General features: G+C 35.4%; 2 protein-coding genes across 15 annotated transcripts in view; both read left to right on the top strand.

Moving 5' to 3' along the window:
• The first annotated feature begins 1,643 nt into the window (after positions 1 to 1,643).
• On the top strand, positions 1,644 to 15,243 carry NUDT12 (nudix hydrolase 12). 6 transcript variants are annotated; one of them, XR_010827825.1, is made up of 8 exons: positions 1,747 to 2,218; positions 2,662 to 2,875; positions 5,445 to 6,040; positions 6,963 to 7,130; positions 8,912 to 9,025; positions 10,991 to 11,190; positions 11,997 to 12,208; positions 13,606 to 15,243. XR_010827825.1 is itself a non-coding variant. In XM_048050246.2 (7 exons), the coding sequence occupies exons 2-7, from the start codon at positions 2,670 to 2,672 to the stop codon at positions 12,105 to 12,107; spliced, it is 1,395 nt and encodes a 464-aa protein (XP_047906203.1). In that variant the 5' UTR covers positions 1,644 to 1,740; positions 2,662 to 2,669; the 3' UTR covers positions 12,108 to 13,314. The 6 variants fall into 6 exon arrangements, 5 of the variants coding, with proteins under 5 accessions (XP_047906203.1, XP_013048882.1, XP_013048881.1 ...); XM_048050246.2 differs by lacking the exons at positions 1,747 to 2,218; positions 13,606 to 15,243 and adding an exon at positions 1,644 to 1,740 and having other exon boundaries at positions 11,997 to 13,314; XM_013193428.3 differs by lacking the exon at positions 13,606 to 15,243 and having other exon boundaries at positions 1,747 to 2,089; positions 11,997 to 13,314.
• A 153-nt stretch (positions 15,244 to 15,396) lies between these two features.
• The window catches only part of LOC106043748 (uncharacterized), a 48,720-nt gene continuing 37,781 nt past the window's right edge, over positions 15,397 to 26,335 (top strand). For 6 of the 9 annotated variants that reach the window (XR_010827823.1, XR_007158896.2, XM_013193425.3 and 3 more), the window contains exons 1-3: positions 15,397 to 18,470; positions 21,379 to 21,470; positions 22,521 to 24,998. Coding sequence is in view for 7 of the 9 variants with exons in the window: in XM_013193425.3 (XP_013048879.2) it covers positions 18,463 to 18,470; positions 21,379 to 21,470; positions 22,521 to 24,998 (2,578 nt within the window). In the remaining 2 variants the exon portion in view is untranslated. Of the gene's footprint in view, positions 18,471 to 21,006; positions 21,471 to 22,520; positions 24,999 to 26,335 lie in introns of those variants that run through there. The other 3 variants (XM_066988458.1, XM_066988456.1, XM_066988457.1) reach the window with 3 other exon arrangements.

Raw genomic sequence — 26,335 nt, 5'->3', positions numbered from 1 at the left:
TATCCATCTCTCAGCTTAGTCTCCCTCCTCATCTTCTGTCTGTGTACTAAGATGCTTTCTTATTCTTGATATTTTTCCTTGTCCAAACAAGGAAAGCAAGTTTCTAAGCTTTTATCAGGGTAACATGAGTTATTCCAGTAAACAAAGTTCTGTAGCATGCTACCAGACGAGATTCAGTTGCCTGAACACAAAGAATGCTTCAGCCCACCTGTGAGATCAGTGACTTTATTACACAGATCAGGATGTAAAGCTGCGTGGTGATAATTGAATATATGGCAGATTTAAGACACTACTAAGAAGATAAGTAATTTGTGCCTTTGAATGTCTATTATGTTATAAGTGAGACCATACAAATTTCTTGGTCTATCAGAAATATTTTATTAATTAAGTAAGCAGGCACAAGCAAAACAGCGCTGGGCGGCTGGGGAGTCTCCGCTCCACCACAGCACGCAACTTTCCCTTTTCAGTGTCGCCGTTTTATAGCATCCAAGTTTCGGTTTGTCAGGACTTGTTGGACCTTCTGAAGCTGCGCAGTTCGTTGTTGGGGGTCGTTGTTTTTCTTTCGATGATCATGCGTTGTGCTCGTGTTCAAGGGGGAGGGTAGTGAAGCGGGAAACAGTATTTCACAGAGTCTTTGTTTTACCAAGGATGTTTATCCAACACCCCCTCCCCACTATCTACTTGCTTAGTCTTCCCCCTTAACAAGGTCGTAAATTGCAAAACCTTATCTTCTCAGCAGATCCTCTGAATTCCTTTTAAAGACAATGAACAAACACCCGCTAATTTATCACATATTACAATGAGAAAACTATTTCCTACTTCAGTCATTAATAATCACAGAAAGGAAGAATGCCGCTGGAAATCACGTATTGAAGGGCTGGTGGCAGCTCTTCACCAGGTGGAAACAATTATTGATATATGGATAGATGACCCTCATTGTATCAGGTATGGCTAGATAGCTTCCAGCTGATTAAACAAAATTAAAATCACATCCCTTAACTTTCCATTTGTTCCTGTCTGGAAGAATACTCCTATCAATTCCTCATGCACACACTCACTGCTTCGCTCCTGCATTGCTCCTACTGGGGATAGAAAGGGAGTGCATCTCACAGGGCTAGTTCTCTGCCGAGGATAGCTAACCACAGGCCATGCTCTTGGTGCTTATTCAGTGCACTCTGATGCCGCTTTTGGTAGCTCCTAGGACGTAATGATAGCTTAACTACACGCATTCCTCTAGGACTGGTGCAGCCACGATTTCCCCAAGCTTTCCACAGCGTCAATGAAAGTGTGTATGTTAACCTGCCTCCTGGTGTTTTTAGGCTTTCCGGCCTCCCTTTTAACTACCTCCCCCAGCTGCGTATCATTTGCTCCACTTGTCTCGCAAACACTCGTGCGTTCTATTGATAACTTGGTTTTGCTTTCTGTTAGCGTGGTGGGAAATAAACAAGTAAACAAAGCCTGGCTGGTCTCCGTAACTAAAACCAGGTATCGCCCGCAAGTCGAGCCGTCCCTCCGTTCCTCACCCTGCCGGCAGCATAAACTCTGTCCCGAAACCTTCTCCCCCTCTCCCCCATTCCCCCAGCCGCCCTGAAGGCCGAGTCCCGTTCCCAGACTCCAGCCTCCAGCCAGCCCGCGCTGGGCAGGCCTGGGCCCGCGGGGCGGGGCGGCGGCGGGACGCGCCCCCACGGCGGCGGAAGGGCGCCCGGAGTCCAGCTCCCCGCGGCGACCGGGCTGCTCACGGTAACGGGGCTCCCCCGAGCACCTCCCCGTCCCGTGCTGCCCCCCTCGCCTGGTCAGCGCAGCGCTGCGGTGCCCCCCCGAAGGCTGCCCGGGCTGGGATCCGGCGGTGCCTGGCCAACGCCAGGCACTGGCGGCGGCTCGGGGCGTGAAGTGGGTTTGTGAACGCGCAGGTCATCGGCGTTGTTCGTGGCGAAAAGCCGAGTTTGGCCCTTTTTGGTAGTCAGTCATGCGTCAGCGGCTGTGTTTGTAATGCTGTTCAGAGATGCCGCGGGGGTTGTGAAACGTCGGGCCTCTGGAGGAGGGTGGACAACGGAGTTTGGTGGCGCTGAACGCCCCTGAAATGCTAGAGGTGCTTGTTTGCCGCAGAGACTGCCCTCTGAAGGGATCGAAACCTCAGGAGTCATAGCGCAAGTTACTAAATTAATTTGTCACCGCTCCCGAGTAGAGATCCACTCAGCAAAAAGCGCCTCAGAGTGAGGTGAACAGGCCTTTTCCCTGGAAGGGGACTGCTGTCTTACATTTATTTTGCATTTTTTTTTAGAATATCCGACCGAGATTCGTTTATTGGAGTGGACTTTTGCACTGTTCAAAGGTCTTATCTGTGTACTTGTTTGATCAGAAACCAGAACATGTTTTCCATATTCAAATAGGCTTCAATTTCATAGTACAATATTCTTGTCCTTAAGCCTCTTTCAAACGAGTCTTGATTTTTAGGGTAAAAATTTGGCATGTCTGGTGATGTGTGGGACTAAGATTTGTTGAGGATTAACAATTTCATGCTAATTATAAGAATTTTACTGTTATATCACCAATTTGGTGACAGTGTTGGGTTGCCTTTATAGCATTAAATTTATGTCGTTTACTTGAATTGTTTTTACTAATGGCTGATATATTTTCATGCATTTTTGCTTTCCAACTTAGCTGAGACAATGACAGGCTTTGAAAAGAACCTCCATCAGGAAATGATTTCTCAGCTGCATAATTTTGCTGCTGTTGGAGATGCAGCCAAACTGAAAGCGTTGCTCAGCCATTCACCATCACTTATCAATGCAGCTGCAGATAACGGCTGGACGGCCTTGATGTATGGTGCAAGAAATGGACACTTTGACATAGTACGGATTCTTCTGGAAGAAGGGTAAGCTGTTTAGTAGGTCCCACTGAAGAGTTCTGCCCTAAATTTCTTTCTGTCCAGTTAAATATGACGTCAAACAAGTAAATTTACTCAACAGATAGTGGAAGAATATTCAGGCTTAAAATTCAGAATTACATGCTTTGTGTCATTTTATAACTGGATTGTGCTATTTGCTAAAAACTGTTGAAAAGATATAAGGATCCCTAAAATTATTGATCTTCAAAGATACATTGTCAGTCCTCACAGAAACCTGCAGAACAGAACAGAATTTGTACCCCATTCCAAACAGTGTTCTGAATATAAATTTGATGTATGTGATTGTTCTACTTAGGCTTTTTCCGTAAGGTTTAATTGTAATCCACTTGCATCTATGTTACAGTGCAGAATGTTTGCAGACATATTGACCATTATGTAGGATATGACAGACGTACCTACACCAAAGTTAGTGATTTCTGAATTTCATGCTGCTTTTCTTTTAGATGTGTCTTCCTTCCTCTTTCAGCTGTCATATTTTTTTATTCAGTCACTGTGACACCATGCATGTTCTTTGCTTGTCAAAGACTTGTTTTAATACATTTGTTGTCCATCTTCAACTCCTGTAGTTCTAGTCTGGCAAGACACTGAGAAAAGCACAAAATGCTGCAAAGTTTTTGAAACTTCAGAGAAGATTTTTCCAAAGCCTGAATAAAGTTAGGATCGATATGTTTCAAATGGAAAACATTTCATAATGAGAGCGAGAGTTCAGCGGAGCTCTGTCTTAATCAAGGCTGATCTGTTCTTCTCTGCAACCCTAATTACGGAGCCATGCTAGACTAGTTCATTCTGTGGTTATGAGTAATCTCAAGCACGTCATTCCACAGCCTCCAGGATATTTTTACACTTTTTTTTTTTAGCCCTACGCAGATGCTGTACTTTCTGCTGGATCTCAGCATGGAGTGTCAGATGAACTGCTGTTTTGCACCATAATTAGTGTATTCTAGCAAGCAGAGGAGCTTCACTGTGCCAGATCTTCTGGATTGAAAACCTCTGTGCATTGAGTAATACTTTGAGATTTTGGAGAATTTACCAGTTTGGTAAACAGGTTAACAACATTTGAAGCTGCGCTTACTGTAAAGAAGAGTGAATTTCTGCTCTTCGATGCCTTTTTCATGGCCATTCTCTTAGACAATTGAATGTAGTTACTGATGTGTTACCTCAGTCTCTTTGGTTTCATTTTAGTCAGGTTTAGTCATAATAACCATTTAGACAAATACAGTTGCTGGATGCATAAACATGAACATCAAGTACAACTATGAAGGTAATATTATATAACATTCCAGAGACTGAGCCTGGATAACTAGTCATTTTTTTACTCATACATGCTTGAGAAAAGCTACAGGAAATGTTTATAGACTGAAAGAAAGATCATAGTGATCTAAAGAGTTTGGGCCACTGCAGAAGACACTAAATAACAGCTTCATCATAGTCTTCATGTACCTGAGCAGACACTAAGTAGAAGACAAAATCAGAACAAGATTCTGTGTCTGAGTAGTAGGAAATTAAGTAGGAAATAAGGTAAGATTTTAAACTAAAGAGAATTAATCTTTCAAGATAAGCAGGCAACTTTAGGTCTTTAGCACCAAAAGCTTTTAAATTAAGCTCTGAATGCTTTTCTATAATGTACTCAAACTCTCTCAGAAACTGTTCAGTTAAATATTAAATCTTAACTAAAAACAGTCTTGCCTGTGGTGCAGTTACCTGTGTATCAGCAATAGTAATATATTGGCATCCTGTGGTTTTAAAAACTGATTAGTATGACCCAGCATCTACGGTGTACTTTATAGTTTACAGTGCTATTTTTGTTTTACTTAGCCACTTGAGTTAAAATTGACAAACAAAAAAACAGCGTGCTCTTTTTGACTTCCCAATCCACCTTTACCTGAGATCTTTTTCAGTAGAGTTGAATATTTGCCATGACTGTTTTCCTAACTGTTTCATTTTGCTTTGTTATGAGAACAAAGAGATGCCTATAGACCAGCTCATTCCCCACAGTTCAGAGTGCTACTTCTCCCACTAAACGCAAGCCATATTCTTGGTTCTTATTCTGTGGTAAATCTAGTCTTACAACTGTTTTGATGTTGCTCTTGGTAGCTGCTAGAAAGTAATGCTAATTAAGCTACTGAATTTTTTATTACTGGTTAGTCCAAAGAGAGCTGTGGCTTGGTCTACAAAGTTTCACCTGTAAAGGGTCTTGAGAAGTTTTCTTGTGTTTTTTTTAGTATGTTTTTGACATGTTGCAGTATTTGGGATTTTAATTAATTGGTCGCTGCTGTAGTACGGCATGAACCTTGTTAAGTAATACCAGGAGTGCAACATAAATGTGGGATTTGACCTTAGCAAAATAAAATGAAGTAAGATCATTTTTCAACACCATAACTATTTAGCCTAAAGAATGACCTAGTTGCTGAGTTTTGGAAAGTTCCTGCCCCTATATATTATCAGATGTATATGCTGTGAATAATAATAATACAGTATTTAAACTCTTCTTGCACAACCTTACACTGATAGCCACTGTTCTTTTCTGTTTCTGTAGGTGTGACAGGTCCATCGTTAATAAGTCAAGGCAGACAGCTCTGGACATTGCTAAATTTTGGGGGTACAAGCACATTGCTAATTTGTTGGCTAATGTGAAGGGTGGGCAGAAGCCTAATTTTCTGTCAACTGAAGTGAAAGAGTATGAAAATTATTTTAGCATGACACTTCTGGACAGAAGAAGCGATAAAAGAACAGATTCCAAGTGGCTAAGCAAAAAACAAAGCCATCCAGCTACAGTATACATACTCTTCTCAAATCTAAGTCCTTTGGTTACTTTGGGTATGGGAACGGAGAGGTACCAGCCACCAGAAGTCAAGCTTTGTAGGCTGTATCATAAGGATGTGGAACACTATATGAGCCAAACAGAAGAAGTCACGTTGATCTTTCTTGGAGTTGAACTTAAGTTCAACAAGAATTTTATGGCTGCTCGCAATGAAAAGGTTGTGGAAGAAGAAGAAGATGATGGGTTAGTTGCTTGGTTTGCTCTTAGCATAGATCCCACTTCTGCTGAGAAATTCAAAGAGAAGCATGAGGACTGTTACTTCCTTCACCCACCAATGCCGGCACTACTGCAGCTAACTGAAAAGGAAGCTGGTAAGATGCATAAAATGCAACACTAATCAAATGTGTGGTCAGAAGAATATGCTTTAGGATACACTGAGGTATGCTGCAAAGACAAACCACAGCAAAGGTATTCACTGAAAATCAGGTATTTTCAGTGGCTTTAGAAAAAAAATTAACAGTCTATCAGTGGCTTTGTGAAGAATTCTATATGTAAAAATATGCAGTTGCAAAGTGCTAACATCTGCAACTGTGAATAGCAAACTGTAAAATTTATTATCATCATGATTTTACAAATAATAGTATTTTAATATTGATGCATGTGCATTACTCTAAAATGAAAAAAAAAAATCTGTCATTAATGACTTTTCATTACAAGAAATTAAGCTAAGTCCTTAGTAGGAGCTTGTTGGATACTTCCCTGAGAAGAAAAAGGTTGAGCAAGTGTTGCAAAGTTAAGATCCCAGTGTGAATTAAAGTCATGGACATGTTGCAACAACTGCAGTTGTAATAGTTTTGCCTTTACAGAATGATAAAGGACAAGCTCCACTTGTACCTCAAGTTTAGATAGGACAATGCATTATTATGTCAAGATACCTGTAGGAAGTACCTTTTCCATCTGGAGAAAAAAAAAAAAAAAGGTGTGATACAAAATTCTGGCACTTCACCCAGGAAAATTAATTTTAGTGAGAAAGAGGTTGTATTGGTCTGAATTAATATTCCAAACAAATAAATTGGTCTATGTCTACACTGTGTCTACATAATACTGTGTAATATTGCATATGCTGTGCTGCAAAGAAAGATTTAAATGACTTGCATCATTCAACTTACGTTGTTAAGCAGTAGTCTACTTTGATTTTTACATTGAACTTTAATACTTGTTTTTTTGTGTAATGTTAAAGTCTTAAATGAATTAGTGTGTGAGCTTAATTATTTTCATTGTATTCTTTAAAAGGTGTAGTAGCCCAGGCTAGATCTGTTCTAGCATGGCACAGCCGCTACCGATTCTGCCCAACATGTGGGAGTGCAACCAAGATTGAAGAAGGGGGTTACAAGAAAACTTGTCTAAAAGAAGGTTGTCCCAGTCTCCAAGGTGTTCACAACACATCATATCCAAGAGTAGGTGAGGATATTGTAAGATAAACTTGGTCAAAAGGGATTATATGCATGTTTCTTTTTAACTATTTATTTAATTATTTATTATTTAATTATTTATTTAACTCAGTTTCTTTTTAATTATTTCAGCTTCTGTCCCAGCACTTACATGTTCACCTCTGTCAAGATTATGTGTGTCTCAGCTATATTTAGGATTAAGAAATTCAGGTTTCTCTCTCTTGTACTGTACTGTGTGACAGAAATTGCAGTGACAATATCAGTCTTTGTCACAATGCAGCTATATTAGTTAGATGTTCCAACAATATAAACAGTCCAGAAGGTCACATTTTACTCTTTCTATTTTTTCTGCATGTTTTCTCACCTACCAAAAGTCCTATTAGCTTGAAATAATCTGTTTGGCTCTGTAACAAATTTCTGGTATGGTGTTCATTTTTCTGTAGTGCCTCTTCAACTGCATTAGCCATCTTCACTGGCTTTGACTTTTCATTGTCAACTGCAAACTGCCAGGCCTATTTCTACCCAGAATGTAAGCTTTGATATATTTTATAACCTCTTTTATTTATGTGTTGCAAAGGAGGTTGTTATAATTGCCGTGGTAGTGATGGAAAGACGACATGGAAAGAAAAATTACCTTTTTCTTTCCTGGTTTGTTTGGTAACAACATATGGTGATCACCTTTCCTTCCCCTACTTTGTCTTCTCTTTTGCAGTTGTAGTTCTTTCCAGAACTTCCGTTGCATGTGTATTGTATTTCTGAATTAGTTTCTATTACATGCTCTAGACATACCTTTGTAATAATCAAAAACTTGTGCCATGTTCTTCTCTTTCATGGGCTGTTTTCAAGCTTGCTAAAATACCAGTGGCCATTTCTTTGCAGTTTCTAACGCAACAAATTTAGAGAAAGAAAGGGATTATATAGGAAGGACAGCTGAACCAGCATTTTCTACTTATGCCTTTCTTTGAAAAAAGTTTACAGACAGCAGCACTGCAAATTCTGCATTGTGCCAAGTGGCAGATACCTTTGCGCAGGACAACAGTCTTTGGAATCATTGCTTATAGCAATTGCTGAAGTAAGTCTTTTAATATTAAAAAGAGAAAAATATATAAAGGCAGAGGTAACAAAAACTAAAAATGAAACATTGGTATACGTAATAAAGTAGCAATTTAAAAGGGAAGAAGAGGGTAGGTGAACTGTATACAGAAAGTCATGACAAAAAGAATGATATCAATAGGAGAAAATACTTAGCAAGAAACAATAAGTTACATAAAACAACCAAGAGTGAAAAGTAGATAAAAATGCTCCACCAGATAAAGGGTTGAGAGCAAACAGAAGAAAAAAGTGAAAAGGTTAGTCAGTATTTACATTGTAACTAGAATACCTAGCTCTTCAATGTGTAGTGAAAAGTACAGCCTACAAACCTGTATATGTAGAGGAGGTGGTAGTAAATTGTATTTGTTGATGAAATTGTTGTTATCTGCTGGATGTATAGTTTATACTCTTAACAGATTATATGTTTGGGTTGCAGGTAATTTATGCCCTAACCTTGGCATACACTCACAAAGCATGTTGCAAAACAAAATAAATAGTATCTTACCGGGAAGAAAAAAAAAAAAACAGCCAAACAAAGTGAAATAAAATAACAACTTGCTCTGGGCATCTACACTGTTTTGATTTCAAGCACTTAAAGTTGTCTCATTTGTATATGCATTGGTGTTGAATAGGCTGAATTTTATTGCTGCTTTTAGGTCCCCCAAAAGTTGTAATATATTCCTTTCATATCCATTACAGATCCTGTTGTGATAATGCAAGTCATCCATCCAGATGGGAACCACTGCCTTTTAGGTAGACAAAAGAGGTTTCCTCCAGGAATGTTTACTTGTCTTGCTGGATTTGTAGAACCTGGTAAGTAATTTCATTTTCCCTTATCTGATGGGTTTTCTCACATATCAGTATTGTGCATTTAAAATAATATAGAGATTTCTTCTGTTTTATGTCAAATAAATGTTCTTCATATTAGATGTTGTTATAATAAACACGCTAGTTACCATACTCTGCAGAAATTGATTTTTTTTTAATAGCGAAAAGCAACTTGAGTAAATACAATTTTAAAATAGCTTTCTCATCATTCACTCTTAAATCATATACTTAAGTGAAAAAAAAAATAAAATATATAAAGGAACTTTCTGTGGTGATATGAATTCAGTATAGGAAATCTGGGAAATAGGATTTCAGTATAGGAAGAATAAGAGTTAAAGCATAAATTATATGCTTATGTGATTGATTCTATGGAAGATAAGTAGAAATTTCGTAATATGAGAAAGAAAAGTAAAGAGATTTTGCTAACTGTATTTAGCAATGATATTTGAAATTATCTAAAATTATTGGTAGCTACAAAAAGTTGTAAAACACTCTTATATTGTGAATACATCTTAATCACCAGCTAAAGTGTAATTTATAACTATACTGTACAAATATATGCTGAACCATATTCAGTAACGGTATGGAAATGAAATATGGTTACAGCACGAGTAAACTGATTGAAGTGTCATTTAAGAAAAGTCAGGATGTTTATTTCTTCACCACTTTCATTCTTATCCCACACTTTCTAATACCGATTTCAAGCATACGTACTAAAATTTAAGAGTAGCTGATCTTACCAGTTCTGATCAGTTGAACTTAATTGCACTAGAACTTCTATCTCTTAGGAGTTCACTTGCTAGTTAAAATAATATTTGGTCTATCATTTAGTAAAGAAGGCGAAGGAAACATCCACAGATCTTGAAATTTATTCAGAAGTTAATTCCATAACTGGATGTAAAGACAAAAGACTGAAAAGATTGTTATATTAGTGGTTAGTTTTCTGATAGGACAAGGTGAGATGTATAGAAACATCACGGTATATTGAGATTTGTATAAAAAATATGGTTCGAACTACTTGAAAGGATTTTTCAATTATCTTCAAATAAACACATACTGATGCATGGACTATCTAATGAATCTGTAATTAGTGGTTATAACACAGGACATGTATACATATGTAAGCCTATGACCATCAGTATTCCACGTGTACATCCAGAAGTTATAGGATCATAGAATATACCAAGTTGGAAGAGACCCACAAGGATCATCGAGTCCAACTCCTAGCTCCACACAGGATCACCCCGAAATCAGACCACGTCTGAAAGCATTGTCCAAACACTTCTTGAACTCCCGGGGGGAGCTTGCTCCACTGTCTGACCACCCTCTCTAGCAAAGAACCTTTTCCTAATAAAGTCTTCCATGAATGTAGAAATAAGCTTTTCCACTGCAATTTAAGTTTGGAGAATTATTTAGATTAGGACAATGAATGAATCGGGCAAAGTGAATAATACAGTACAGAAATCTGCAAGCCTACTTAAGTCTCTGTTTTCTTATTATTGCCATTTTAAATGTCGATTTTCAAGTTAGCTACTTACTGTTACAATCATACAGAAAACCTAAAAATTAACACAATGCTATTTTTAAACAAACAAATCTGTATTTCATAATTCATTTAAGGAACAATGTATTTCCTACCCAATTCTTAAAGTGTTAAGCAGAGTAATGATAGGTTGTATGAATGATAAATTATCAATTCAGGAAATAAACAGTATGATGGAGAAATTATGATACTTTATTTACGAAGTTACATTTTGCTTTGGTGGCTATTTTTACCTTGTTAGACTTCACCATCCCATGTTTAAGGTCTGTGCCCTGATCTGTGAACTGGATGTCTATAGGTAATTGTCTGCTGCAGTTTCAAATCTTATGAGTCAGTTCAAAGCACAGGATGTAATCCTTGGTTGGAGTATTTTCATCAGCTGTTGGTTCTTTGCCCTTTTTGATTAGGCGAAACAATAGAAGATGCTGTTCGAAGAGAAGTAGAAGAGGAGGCTGGAGTCAAAGTTGGCCATGTTCAGTATGTCTCTTGTCAGCCGTGGCCAATGCCCTCCTCCCTAATGATTGGCTGCTTAGCTGTTGCAGTGTCTACAGAAATTAGAGTTGACAAGAATGAAATAGAGGATGCCCACTGGTTCACTAGAGAACAGGTAAAGTTCAATTTAATTTCCTTCTTATATTGATTAGTCTGTGACTATATCACTTCTGGCATAGAATAGATACTTTCTTTTTTCAGCAAGTTGAGTAGGCAAGTATACTCTCCATTTTATCATACTACATTTGCATTATATTGTATATGTAGGTTACACACAAACAGTGGAAGGCAGATACTGATAAGGAGCATAGTAATTACGGGGTCACCTGCAAGTCCATTTTATGACATTTTTACCAGTTAGCTGTTCACCTCTTCCTTTTGGGAGATATCCAAGTTATAGTTATTTTAGACCAGTTTCTTTACAAGCCTGTGCTTTGCATTTTGGCAGAAATACTGTTCATCACCTGACTTTCTCCAAACAAGCATGCTACCAGATTTGTTGGGGGTGGAGGTGAGGTTTAGGTAAAAATTCTGGGAATTCTAATCTGAATCATTTTTCCGTGAACTAGTTTTTTAATACTCTGGTATTGAATGCAGTTTACTATGCATTAATATGAAATTCAAATGAAAAAGAGAAAAAAATAAACTTTCACAGAAAGAGCTTATGAGTAGAAAGCAGAACGATTGCTTATACAATGTAGTCTTCACAGGTTTTGTCACAAGCTACTTATAAGCTAAACTTCCTGTAACACTATACAAATGCCTAGCAGTTACAAGTGTTGTGACTCTGTAAGTCAACTTGAAGGGAAAATTAGTCGCCTATAATCTCAGTGTATTTCTGACAGCACTGAGAACATTATTTTAAATGTGTTAGTTCTGAATATTCTATCTTCTAACAAAAAGAATCTCTTTTTATTGCAGGTCGTGGAAGTTCTCATTAAAGGAAATCAGCGTTCATTCTTTGTACCACCAAGTCGAGCTATTGCACACCAGCTGATAAAACATTGGATTGGAATGAATGCTAATCTTTAATCCAAATAACTGATTTCTTTAAGTTGAATTATTTCTTTTAGTGGATGCTAAAATTAGGAATAAACTAGAAAGAACTGTTTATCTAATGTTTGTGCAACCATGTAAGTTTTTGAGTCTTTGCTTTGCTTCCTGAAGTGAATATGCAAACCTTTACAATTTTTTTCAGACCTCAGTGAAAACTGAGTAATAACACAGTGATTATCCCAAGGAATCATGAAACAACTAGGAAAAATTAATACTTTATTTTGCATAGGCTCCTTTGTTTTTGTTTGATCAAATTATTATGCCTGTCACTATCATGTTCTTAATGTTTGATTTGGATTTTCCTGTCCACCACTAGAAGGAGTCACATTACAAAAAGGCCTAACCTTGCCTGTTGCCTGCACTCTGTATTTATGTTCTCCTGTTCTGTCATATTAGTTTCCTTCTCTTTTTTCCCTGTCTCCATTTTTTAAAATTCTACATAACACAAAAAACACCAGTCACTGTTCATTGCTGTGAGTCCCATCAGCAACAGCTAGTTTTAAGCTAATAGCATCATTCAATGGTGAATACGTAGTACATTTTATCTTTTACATGAATAACACTGTAAGCAGGGTATTTATTCTTCCAGTTTGATTTCACCCAGTTACACAGTTACGTCACCCTGAATTTAAAGGTATAACACAATATTTATGAATAATGTATTGGAAAACCAAACCAAGATGATAATGTATTTATTGACCCTAGCCAATGCGTTATTTCATTCTCTGATAATTAGTAATGGAGGAGAAAAGATTATTTAAAAGACATAATATCTGAAAATATATACGAAGTTGTTTTATACAAATTGAGACATTTAGATTATTACTGCTATTAAGAATTTACAGTTGAAAGAAATATATTGACCCCAGCTGTAAGACTGAGAAGGCAATATGTTAATTAAAATAATTACTTATGGATATTTAATGTTATAGTTAGATTTGTGCCTTAATTTATTGTGTTATTGAAAGAATATATCCTTTTAAAATGGAAGTTTATAAAAGTATACTGTTGTTATTAATTTCATTATGTAATGATTCAGTAGTCTGTGATAATGCAGACATTGCAGTGTTATAAAAAATGCAAATGAACAGGAGGAAATACAATGATAGTCATAAAAATTAACTTGTTATGAAATGGTCATTGTTTATTCAGAACAATTTGAATATTTTTTAAATCAATAAACTATGCAAGATTTGTTTCAAAATTCTGTACAGACTCTGGAATCAGTAAAAATGTTATGTCTCTCTATTCAGTGTTCATACTACGGCAGCATTTTTTTTTTTTTTTAACGCATCAAGGTTTAAAGCAGGAAGCACTTCTGACAGTCTTGGAACAGCTAACAAATCATTATATTGCTTTACTCTCTCCCTTGTTTCACCCACAACTACAAATTAAGAAAATAACTTTATCAGTTGAGCTACCTGAAAATGAGAAGGAAGCAATACACTCTTTCCTTTAAAATTTTCTTTTACAGAGAAGAAGTGCAATAAGCTCTCATGGACTACCACTACTGTCAATATGTGGTCCTGGTAGAAATAATCTTAAGAAGAAAAAAAAAAAAATATGGGGCAGAAGAAAGTCTAGTTGCAACTCTTCGTACAAGTAGAAGAGAACAATGGAGAGCATGTGAACAGTAGTGGAAGAAATGTTTACCTAGGACTGCGATGATTACATGGTAAGAAAGATGAACAAGGAAGGAATGAGGAGCAGACAGAAGAGGAAGGATCAAGCAATATATAGATTATAGGAAGGTAAATCATTTATCAGATTAAGGTAACTAAAAATGCATATAAAAGTTACATTCTAATATTTTTTTCATGTAGGAAATTAATATAGGTGAATTATATATGTAGGTGGATTGCTATAAAGATAGGTTTGTAATTGGGAAACTCAGAAGAAGATGACCATAACCAATATTTATATTGATTCAGATTATATAACTGAGAGTTTGTGTAATAAATATGTATCAATGCTAATAAGTAATTGAAGAATTATAATTCTACAGCATGAAAATGGCAGAAGAAGGTTGGAAAAAAAAACAATGTTTTAGTAATCTGAGTTTGTGAGTAATATTTTAATGATCTTTTAATGATCTCATTAACTTTGGTGATAATTATAACTTTTTTAAATGTATATACATTTTTGAAAGCTAACTAAAAGTCCTTTTTCTTCTTTCTTCAGCAGATGAACCACTCACAGTAAAGGGGACAAACATCATTTCTTTAAGAAAACTAATTTAATCATTTTGATCTCCTATTTAAAATGACAGGTTTCCTGGGTATTTATTACCTTAATTTGACTTGTTTGCAAGTTTGAGTTTTAGTTTGAAAATACCTATCCCTAGAAATTTTCTGAAGGATGGTTATTTTCAGATTATGTATGAAATATCTAATTGAAGAACCAAACGCTGTAGTTATTTAGCAACCAGAGCAATTTAGGAAAGGGCCAAATTAAATTTAGTGTGGAAATTAAATAGAAAGTGTAGTGATTCTCACTGGAATATGATCAGCATAACAACTTCCTAACATTTGAGTCGTATGCTTTATCCAAAAGACTGCAGCTGTGCAAGGAGGTTATTTCTTACCACTAAGTTAATGCAGTATGTTAAGAAAATGCCATCCTGGAAACCACTAAAAATGGAGGGGTTTTGTTCATGTTGTGTGGTAATGATGTATCACTCTCTTCTGTCCTGCTTCTACTGTGGTACCAAAGCAAAAAGTGTAAGTAGTAACTAGAGAAAATTCTCAAAACATTTTCTCTTCCAGTTTGCCAGTCAACTAATGAGAATTAACTTCTATTCAGTATATATTTTTAGATATGTATTGTATATATGTATATGTGTAGATATGTAATGTATAATGTATGTAATGTATGTCCATTGTGTTTTTTATTATAAGAAATAGAAATAATAACATAATGGACAAAAAATAGATGTTGTTTAAACACAAAATTCGTACTACTAACAAAGCTGTAAGCCCATGTTACAAATACCTTTTTGAGATTTTCACTAAACCTGCATCAGTTCCCATAAGCATACTTCTTTTATCTCATTTTTTGTATTAGACATGTATAAGCGTATGAAAAATAAAATCTTTCCAGTGTCAATAATATAGCACGAACAGTATGTGTTGTATTTTGTGTAGGAATATTGGTAAATTATGATCTTGAATTCTACACCATGTGAAGGAAAAAAGGCTGGATATCAGTAGGCCGATTAAAGGTAGACCAGTCATGATGCTTCATGGAATTAAATATACTAATCAGATTCTGAGCTTAAGGGACAGAAATAGAAAAAGAAGTGGAGCAAGACTGTGAACAATATTGCTCTCTCATCTTTAATTTTAGTATAGGTAATTTTATTGGCTAAGACTTTTCAGACACAGTTGACAAATGTAAAGCCTGAGTGAGTTGAGTTACTATTTTTCATATTTGCTTCATCTGTTAAGAGTTAAATAAACAGTAGTCCTTTTTTGCTTCAGTGATTGGAAGGGTAGATGTATGCTGCATATCATTGCCAACTGGGGTTGACAGTACAGAAGTGGATAAATCCAAAGGAAAAAAAAATTGAACTTGTTATCCTATTAAGCCTTAGCAAGACAGCTAGCACATCTTTCATGAGCTTAGAAAAGCAAACTATTCACAGAGTCTATAATAGCAAGCAAGCATCTGAGGAAAATGAATCTTGGCTCATAGTCACAGTAAGTATAAACATCTTTTTTATTTTAAGTAACAACCCTGTAAGTATATATTTTGTATAAACTAACTTACTGTAACTCATCATAGTTTTTGTAAAATGGGGGATTTCTGAAGTTGTTTTTTCACAGTGGATATAGTTTAAAGAATTTCCATTATACTTAAGAATAATTGAAATTGAATTGAGTATATAGTTTTTGTGAATAAACAAGAATGACGGTTTCCTAAATAAAAGGGATTTTTAAGGTGGATTTTTTTTTATTATTAATAAATAAGAATGCTTTCCTAAACAGTAGATATTTCTAAGATGGATTATTGATTCCTAAGACTCTTATATGTAATTTTAACATACAGGAACTAAAGTTTAGTACTGTGTAATTTCAAAACTGAAAGCCTATCTGAATGAAATGGTTTGATTTAGTTTGCTTGTTTGTTTCTTTTGAACTATCTTCCTGCAAATAACATTTCAGATCTGAAAGGTGAGGAAAGATAATGATAAGACTACAGGGATATTAATCAAGAAGAAATGTTACATACCACTGAGTATAAAAGCTTACAAATTCAGTTTGCAGCACTTAAATAAACCTGGATTGCAGATTGTTCTCCTACCATTTTCTCATCCTGCTTACTAAACTATCTTTGTTAAAGTACTTTCTTATTCCTTTCTAAGGAGAGAACCGTTCTGACACTGGAGCTGTCCTTCCTAGTTCAGTGAAGGAATGCAGAACTTTTCTCAACACGCCTACTAAAAATGAGCCTATGAAGTATTAAACATTCCTTTTTTTTTCCTCTCTAAACTCGAATTGCTCCTAATCTATGCAATTGAAATTCCTCTTCTGGAGAAACTGACTATGGAAACTGCATAGTTAGGAAATACAGTATCTAAATTCTTCCATTTTAGACAGTGGAAATTGAGTCCTAGAAGCTAGGATATAATTTTTGTCCTTAATGCATTCTATAAGAAATGACATATTTTTCTCAAATAACCATAATATATATTTTCTAGTTGCAGACTATCTCAATACAAGCTAATATATTTTCAAAGGGTTAACTGTGGTAGTGTATTACTTGATTGACAGGCTTCACTTGGTGAGCTGAGTTTCAAGTGGAATTCAAGATTCCAGATTTATGTTATTTCTGTTATGATGGATGAACTGTTCTCAAGTTTAGAAAACTTCAATAATTTGACTTGACGAAGGATTGTAGTATTCTATTGGTAGCACCATTTTACTACAGAAATTTTATTTCCTGTGAGTGGAAACAGTAGTGAGATTTCTGCTAATTTCATGGCCATTTGCCACATTGCACATGTGAGGTATTTCATTTAGTTGCTCTCATGACTGGTGCTGAGAAAGCACGAATTATGTGCCAAAACAAAAAAGCCAATTAAATGGAACTAAACATAAGATACCAAACATCAGTATAACAAACTCACTGACAAGAAAAGGGCTGATCAAGCTGGTGTTCAAATTGGCATTTTTTCCTTTGGTCTCAGAACAGGAATGGCAGAGACCCAACAGTGAAAGCAGAAATGGAAATTCATGGCAAATATTTTAATATATTTTCTGAACTTTTGCTGGAAACAAAATATTGTCATCCACTGTAACAGAGAAAAAATGCATAATAACGTATGTTCTTTACGACAGTTGTAAGAAAATGTGTTTTTACACACATAATAAATACATGAGTATCCATGGTACTATACTGATACTCACCACTGGAAAAATGTGGTCAGTAAGGAGAAGTGTTTATTACATGGTACTTAAAGTCATCAGGTGATCTCTATATGGACCATTAGTGGTTCACCATTTTGTTGCAGTGGAAAACTAAATGATAGTAGGAGCAAACAATTTGATTCAGAAATGAAATAACTTCAAAAACATTAAATAAATGCCTATCCTTAGTAATACATTACTCATGTTACAGCAGAGACTCAGAATAATTAAACAAAGCAAGATTAGCTTAGCAAAGAGGAAGAATCTTTCATTTAGCTTTATAAAAAAAAAAAATAATAATGCATACGGCTTTGCTGAATTTAAGAACTGAAAACTGGACCTATGCCTTGTCTTCTCCCTAAGAAGGCACAAATGCTTGTACACACACAAGCTTATGATGGCTGAACTGTAATTTTTCAATATGAATTCCCTGTCACTTGTGTTCTCAATTGTAAGCTAAAATAGTCTTGAAGATACATGGTTTAGTGAAGGACTTGTTAGTGTTAGGTCAGAGGTTGGACCAGGTGATGTTGGGAGGTCTCTTCCATCCTAGATGATTTTGTGATTCTTTGATATTTGACTGACTGCTACTTTATTAGCCTTATTTAAAACTAATGCAAAGGGCACCCTGAAGGCAGGGTGCCATTTCTAACACAGGAGCCAGAATAGTATTCCTGCTATGCATTTAAAAAAAAAAAAAAAGTGATCAAAACTTATTTAAATCAAAACTTATTTAACACTGTGGTCTCACTTGTTTATGTGTGTCCAGCATAATGCAAAATTTCATTACATGAGGTAAGGATTTCCTGAATATGCTCCTTTGTGTCTTGTTGCTTATACAGTAACCTTCCTTGAGAACCAGATCTGAAGAAATATTACTGGCTGGTATTTGCTATCTTTTGATCGTCTGAAAATAAAAGACCATGATTAGGTGTGTTTTATTAAAAGTCCCACAGAACATTTCATGAAATAAAATGATTAATCACTGGGTCCTAGCACAATATCAGTTGCGGAGCAATTTTGCTTACCCATGCTTTTCTAAGCATTTCATTTGGATGTACTATTCTCATAGCTAATTGGATACTGTCAGATAACTATTGAGTTCCATTTGAATGGAAGCTGATTCTTTGCAGCCATGTAATTCATGTTTTAATTAAATTTGTGAAGTGCTTTAGGGTCCTGGTACAGCCCCATATTAATAAATGGCTGTTCTAGACATTTTGCAAAGACATTCTTAAAGACCAGTCTGTTTTCTGGAAAACACATAGAGCAAATGATAAACAAATGAAACTAAGATGCATACCAGCTGAGTAAGAAAAACTAGCATGGTATTTTTGATAACATTTCTCTTTTCTTGCCTATGTCTCATATAAAATACATTATTTGGCAAAAGCACTGCAGAATTGGGTGTAGAGAAATTATTCAAATAAGGTAGCTTGATAAGGAGATTTGGAGCATTTTTGCAAATTTAAAAGGGGGGGGGGCAAAAAAAATGAAAGCATTCGAATAAGAGGCACTTGAATTAGGTAAATAAGAGGTAAATAAATAAGCCCTTTTTGCCTACTCTCTGACTATGGAATGATTAGGCTGTCATACTCAAAATGGCATTGTCTGTTAGAATAAATTTTCTGTGGGACATCTGCACAAAAGCTAGTAAGGGTAATATGCCACAAAATAAAATATCTAAGGAAAGTGAAAGGAAGAATTCATAAGGAAGAGTCTAGCTTTAAGAACAATTTTATAGGAAGAAAGAAGGGGAGGAACTAAGCAGTGAAACAGGGCCAAATAGGATAGAGGTGATATGATAGAGGAGCAAAATCAATGAAAGAAAAGATTAGCATGGAGTAAAAGAATACTGAGAAATAGAAGGAAAAGGAGACAGAACGGAAGTGAATGAACACAAAAATCCATATTAAGTAAGGATATTTGGGGTAATGAAGACAAAAAAAGAGGGGGGGAGGGGATTCTGTATCCAAAGAGAAGAGAGAAATCAGATGGTTTTGATGTGGTTGAAGTCCATAATGAAAAGCAGTGAAAGGACTTTTCCAGGTGTTTCAACCTTCAGGAATTTCATCAAGCACTTTTAATGGTGCTTGAGTATTCTGTGACATTGTTCTTGTACAGTCTGTAAAAGGTGAAATAATTTAAGTATAGGATTTAATGTGGAGTTATCCAGTGAACTGCCACTAAATATATTTATAGCCATGCCTTCTAGAACATGAGACATTGAAATTATAGGAAAGACATTTTCCACCCCAAAAGGGTAATTAATACTATCCTGAAAGAACATAAAGCATTTTGCAAATGTATTGTCACACCATTCTGATTCAATATGCTTAAATATTTCCTATATATTTTCCTTCTCTTTTTTAGTCTGTCTTTTCTGCCAGTGACTTGTAATTATCATATAGTTTCACTGAACACTCTTCTCTAGAAAACTTAAGAAAGCAAATGTTCTCACATAAAAACACCAATATATAAACATGAAATAAAATAATCCCTACATTTTCCACTTTACTTCCAAGAAACATTATAAAGCCAGCTTTTTCTGCCTAACAACATGATCTCAGAGTCACGTTAGAAAAAGAAAAACATTTTCTTGCCTTTATTATCACAGAGCTTGTCATCACTTGCATTATTGTGAAAGCATTGATAAATGCTATTTGAAAAGTAGTAGAACGATTGACCATCTCAGAACAGAATTTATTTTGCAAATCTGTATGATGTTCTGTCACGACACCTGGCAAAACATACATTGCAACTATGATGTGAAAGTTAAATAAATATGCCTTTCCTTTGAATTGATCCACAATACTGTCTACCTCCTTAAAATTCCAGCATCTTTCCTGTTTGTTTTTTTTTGGTTGGTTGGTTGTTTTCCTCCTTTCATTTTGGTATTATTCTGTGTTCACTGCAGTTTTTTTTACTCCTCCATACATCTTGAGTGTTTGGGGATGCTTCGTATAACTCAAATTATTAAAGCACACAAATCTTAGTCACCGTAATGTTTTCCTTGTACTAACCTTTCTTTGATACTGCATTTCCTAAAGTTTGTTAAATTCAGACAGTGAAATTTCCCAGAAAATAATACTAAAAAATGAAATATTAGAAGTTGTCCATCTCCAAATAATTTTTACTACAGTAGGCCTTCAATACCAAGTTAGCATTAACAGTTAACCTTATATTTAACAAGTTTCTATATACGCTGAAAAAAATATGACTCTCAGACAATTATTTTCTCCTGCAACCAAATTAAAGGAATAACCCAAACTCTGACTTACAGATTGGTCTTGGTTTGCTCTGCACATGACTCAGTTATATACTTAGTCCCAGCTGTTTTCCTACATTCAGTCTGTATTTTTTTTTTAAGGAAAAAAAAAAAAAAGAGAGAGAGAGACTATTAAGTATTTAATTATATATAGAAACAAGAATGAATTAAAAATTAATGCTTAAAGCACAATATTAATGTCCAAAAATCAGAATCAGATCAAATCATGGGCTGAAAAACACCAGTCGTGGCCCAAAAGTTCCACAAAATTCAAAGAGTATTTGTTCGGGCCCCATAGCTGAAGACTATGGTATCTTAGATATATTTTAAACAAATACACCTAACTGATATTTTAAGTTATTACTTAAAAACAACTTCGAAAATTTGGTCCTAAGTAACCAAGACTAGAAAGTACCTGCATTAGTACCAGCTCTAGCACTTCAGTATTTTTCAGTATAGCTAGTCAGTGGCTATAGAGGAGAAAAGCCAGCTTAGACAGCCTGAGAGAATTAGCGAGCAAAATTATTCTGCAGTAACTTTCTTACAATACACTGTTTTCCCTCCCACACAGAAGAGTGGAGCCCAGATGCCCTCAGGTCTTAGAAATGAGTAGAAAAAGAAGAAAAAGCTACAAGGGCAGAAAAAATTCTGGTTCCAGAGAATGTAAGTTTACAGAAATATTTGATTTGAAGTAAAAGCATCAGAATCATAGGTGGTTGATCCAGTCACTCATCAAGACATAAATCCATGTTTGTACCCAAAGCTATTTCTCAAATTGTAAATATTTACACTCAAGTGTAGTAAATATAGCCAATGTCTTGATGAGACTATGTCTTCTTCTAGTCTTATTCTAGTACAGCTACTATCCTACTCATTTGTGGCAGTCTTTCCAAAAATACTGATGTTTAATTGCCTCAAATTGTCAAAATTGTCATCATTTTACTGTAAATTTCTCAATGAATGTTTTCTAAGTCAAATAAACTGTAAACTATTATCCTCTAACAATGCATATGAATGATTCTAAAAATAATAATAAAATAATAATAATATTAAAATAAATTTAAAAAAAAAAAGCCCAAGCAAGGCAGAATTTCACATAAATGTATAAACACTATGAAATCTTGCCTAGAAACTCCTGCCAGGAAACAGTATTTTCTGCTTCAAACAGGGCTTATACCTCCTGGTAATGTGCCACTGATGTGCTGTGTGATTGTGACAATATTCATTAATCCCTTTGTTTGCTCATCTGTAAAAGTATTATAAAAGTCAGGTTCCATGTAATTTACCTGGAACTGCAAGCATGCAATGGGATATTGATTGTCCCAGTGTGTCCACAGGAATGAAGTAAATACTCAAAGGAATAATAGAAGTAAAAGGAGTACGTTTTTCTAAATGCAAAAAGAATACCCCATCACCTAAAAACTGTAAACCTTTCTAAGAAAAGAAAAAAATTAATATATTAATTTCTTCCAGTTAGAGTGAGTTAACATGATATACCCTTCATACTACTTATCAGATAACTAAGACAAAAGAAACAAATGCTGGATCAAAATAAATAAATAAGTAAAATACTGATGTAGAAAATACACTACATTTTAAAGACAAAACAGTCATTTTCAATTAAAAGTGTCTCAAAGCTAATCATACATTTGTGAAACTGTTTACCAAATCATGGGAAAATGTTTTTTTCTTTTTTTTTTCATCTTAAATTAGATGAGCAGTTGTCACTCACTTGTAAATGCCAGCAAAACATAGAAAACCTGGAAAATAAAGCAGACGAATCTCTGGCTCACTTCACTGAGCCACTGGATGTAAGGGATTCTGAAGAAAGTGGAAAGGATCACGAAATCAAGGATCAGAGTAGTTCAGATGTGTCTGAAGATAGAGACGATGTGTCAGACAATGAAAAAGAAAGAAAGAAGGAAAAGAACTGCACTCCTCCAATGTTCTCTTCTCTGGAAAATGAAATCCTTGCTACAGTAACTTTCAGTGAATCAGGAGGTTCATCAACAGGAAAAATTACAGTGGGGGGCAAACCAGACTCTGCAAAGTCTGTTAGTTTGGCTACCGGAATAATTACTGCAGAGGTAAAACACAGGTCTTTTAATGTGAAAGTAGAAATTAAGAATGTTTCTTTGTTTGATTCTGGAACAAACCTTGTGGCTGAGAAAAGGAAAAGTTCAAAGAACAATAAACACTGCCATGAAAGACATTACCAGAAAAGCCAGTGTTCAAGATGTCCAAAATACCAATGTCCTCCAAATGACCATTCAGAAGCAGACATTTGGAAGTGTAAGGGAACTTCTACACACAAAATTCAAACTGCCCTCAACAAGAATGCCTCCCTGAAAATGAACATCGAAGGAAAGGAAATTAAAGTAGAATATATTAACAAAAAGAAAAAACTAAAAGTTAACATCAAACCTGGTACACAGAGGAAAACCTGCAACAAGGAATGTGAAGATACATATTGGAATGAAATGGATTATTATGTAACAAAGGCACCTTGCAATACAGATTGTGAGTCACATTTTCGCTTTCATGAAAAAGAAGAATTTATATTCCCAGACGGATCCATACTTCTCCCTCCGCCTAAAGAATTTGCTGACTGTGACAAAATGCATTTAGATACTATTGCAGAGGGGGTCTCTTCATATCCTGCTAATGACAGAGAGGAACCTGACAGCCTATCTACAGCCTTGAGAATTTGGGAGGGGGAAAATTACTTCTGTAAACATAACAAAAATGAGTGTGAAGACCACAACAATGAAAAGGAAGATTTCTCAAAAGACAAAATACTTTTCTCAAAAATGAATAATACAAACTGTCTTCTAGCCAGCAATACCTTGAATAATTCAAACATTGGGAAGGAGCACATCAATAAGAACAGTGCAACGGCTCAAGAAGGAAATAACATTTATAAGTGCAATGACACAGGGCAAAAACCAGCAAGAAGAAAGTCTTTTCCTGATACTACCCTTGATGTACCATCACCAGTTCACCCTAGAAGGGATTCTGGCTTCTATTCATTACCATCCTTGTCATTAAAAGTACCACCTAAGGAGACCAAAGCAGACATCTGTGGCAAGAACTCACAGATTCGTAAACACTGTACAGAACTTTGTATGTGTCCTGACTTGACCTCTTCACTGAGAAATTTGAAAGGTCTTAAGTCTACATATCAGTATGCTTTCACTTCATTTGATCATAATATTGCCATTTATCCATCTGAGCCTGAAGAAAGTCTAGATGATACTTGGTTACTGAATGACTATGCAGACTATGTGGGGCAAGATGAGGAAACAGAAGAAATACTAATGGAGAGTCTTCACTCCATTGATACTATAAATGAGAAAAAAGAAAAAGGGCGTACAGAGCCTTTGAGAAACCTAGCCATATGGGAGGAAGACAGTGAGTCTACTGAAGATGTTTTAGATGGAGAAACACCAGAGTACAACCATCTAGAGAAGAATGTAGATTTACAGAACAAAGCTCAGCTGGTACAGGTCTCTTCACCTTCTAGGACTCCTGCAGGTGAACCTTTCAGTGACAAGGAAAATACTAATTCTGCTTCTATAGAATGCATTCCAAACCGACTTTCAGCCATACAGAAAAACGTTCAGCCACCCTCCACAGAGCCTGACGTAACAAAGAAAAGGAGAGGATCAGTAATGACTGTAATAACTGGAGAACTAGAACAAAGACTCATTGTCCAAGGTGATACTAAATTGGTACCTGATCCCTTTGGCTCTGCAGTAAGAAAAGAGCCTAAACTTTTCTGTAGTACACAAGAAAAATCTTTGCTATCCCCTGTGATATTGGATCTTGAGGATCATGACATAGATAATGAATTAGAAAGCTTTTCTGAAATACAAGGTATGTCTGGGAATACCCTTCCTGAAATCAATTGCCATAATGATTCTGTACAGACTGCCATATTATCTCTCTCTTCAGCTTATACTGAAAAGAAAGAAATTTTCATAGAACAATCACATATCAAGGAAAGAAAAGAGAACCTTTGTAGTAAACAATCACCTGATGATAGCATAAGAACAGAGGCTGGAGCAAATCAACTACCTCAGTTAGCCAAATCCACCTCCGATGAAGTTGAGAAAAAGGTTGAAATGAAAGAAGATTTTCAACAGAATATAGATTTCCCCCTATCATCAGTAAAACAGATTAGTCAGAAAGGTAGGTATTCTAAGATTTTTATAGTTAATGTCCCTTACACACCTCTGCATAGTTGTCTTAGTGCTCTAGTGACATCTTTGGGAAAATGAAAGTATGTTATGTCCTCACAAAAAGATGATATTGGTATACTTTAGCCATTTGGTTATACTATGGAATTATCATATTGAGGATCCTAGGAGTGATTTTGTAAGCCAAGTAATTTAAATTTTAAAAATAAAGAAATATTTAAAGCAGCTTTGCTCAAGAAGTAGTTTTCCTGTGCTAAACAGTCAACCCATCTGATGCTTCTGGTGAGAGAAGCAAACACCAAAACAGTATGGGAGTTTTGAGGTTGGCATGTGGCATATAATCAGAGCTCTGGTCATAATTTCAAAATCACAAAAATCTATTTTTGGAATCTATGGTTTCTAAGCAAATATTGAATTCTAAGTACATCTAGGTCCTAATTATGGCTGAGCCTTTACATGACATAGAATTACCACAGCAGATCATTTAACCTTCCTTTCTCCTCTATTTATACAGCTAAGAAAACTGCATATTAAAAAAGATTTTTTTTTCGCAAATTTCTTATCATCCCTTCTATAATCCATTCATCTATATCTGTAACTGGTCATTTAAAAGGAGTGTTCTGAATCATAAAAATGTAAAAATGTACAGGGACACTGCACACTACAGTGTAAGCTTTTTATATTACATCTATACACATGAATATGTATAAACACATTTTTGTGTGTATATTTGAAATATCACTCCAAAGCCCTTAATCTTTCTTTTTCTTTTTAATTTTAATCGTTATATGCAAATATAATTCAGATAATCCTCTGTAGAAGAGATTGTTTCCAGCAGGTTTGGATGTTAAGGCTTTTTTACTGTTGAAAAATATGTACTTTCTTATCATGGTTAAAACTATTCAAGAATCTTAGTAAAAAGTGCCAGCGAGTTTTTAATACTTTTTCAAGTTCACAATATCTGCAGAAAATGCTGCTATGTCCTCCAAGACTGTTTTCTTATGTTTTTTATTTGTTTTTTTCTTGATTTTGGCACTGATAATGGAAATTTCAAATAAACCTGAAGTTTGCTATTGACTAGATAGACAGATATACAGATAGATATGGTTATATTGGTTAATATCTAAAATAATACAATAAGTGGAGGATTAATTATATGTTCCTTAGAACAAGGTACAGATAGAAGATACTGAAGGAAGCCTGCATGCTCAAAAACATGAGACCTCAATGGTTTAACATGCAGCATAAAAATGCTTTTGTCTCGCAACAGCAAGGTGTGGTTATTTGTTGCATTATTTTTTAATCCTCCCCTCTTTTCTTTTGCCCCTT

The sequence above is a fragment of the Anser cygnoides genome, chromosome Z, assembly GCF_040182565.1.
Source record: "Anser cygnoides isolate HZ-2024a breed goose chromosome Z, Taihu_goose_T2T_genome, whole genome shotgun sequence".
NCBI classification, from domain to species: domain Eukaryota; kingdom Metazoa; phylum Chordata; class Aves; order Anseriformes; family Anatidae; genus Anser; species Anser cygnoides.
Note: the sequence above shows the minus strand (reverse complement) of the source record. Positions and strands in the feature narration are given on the sequence as shown.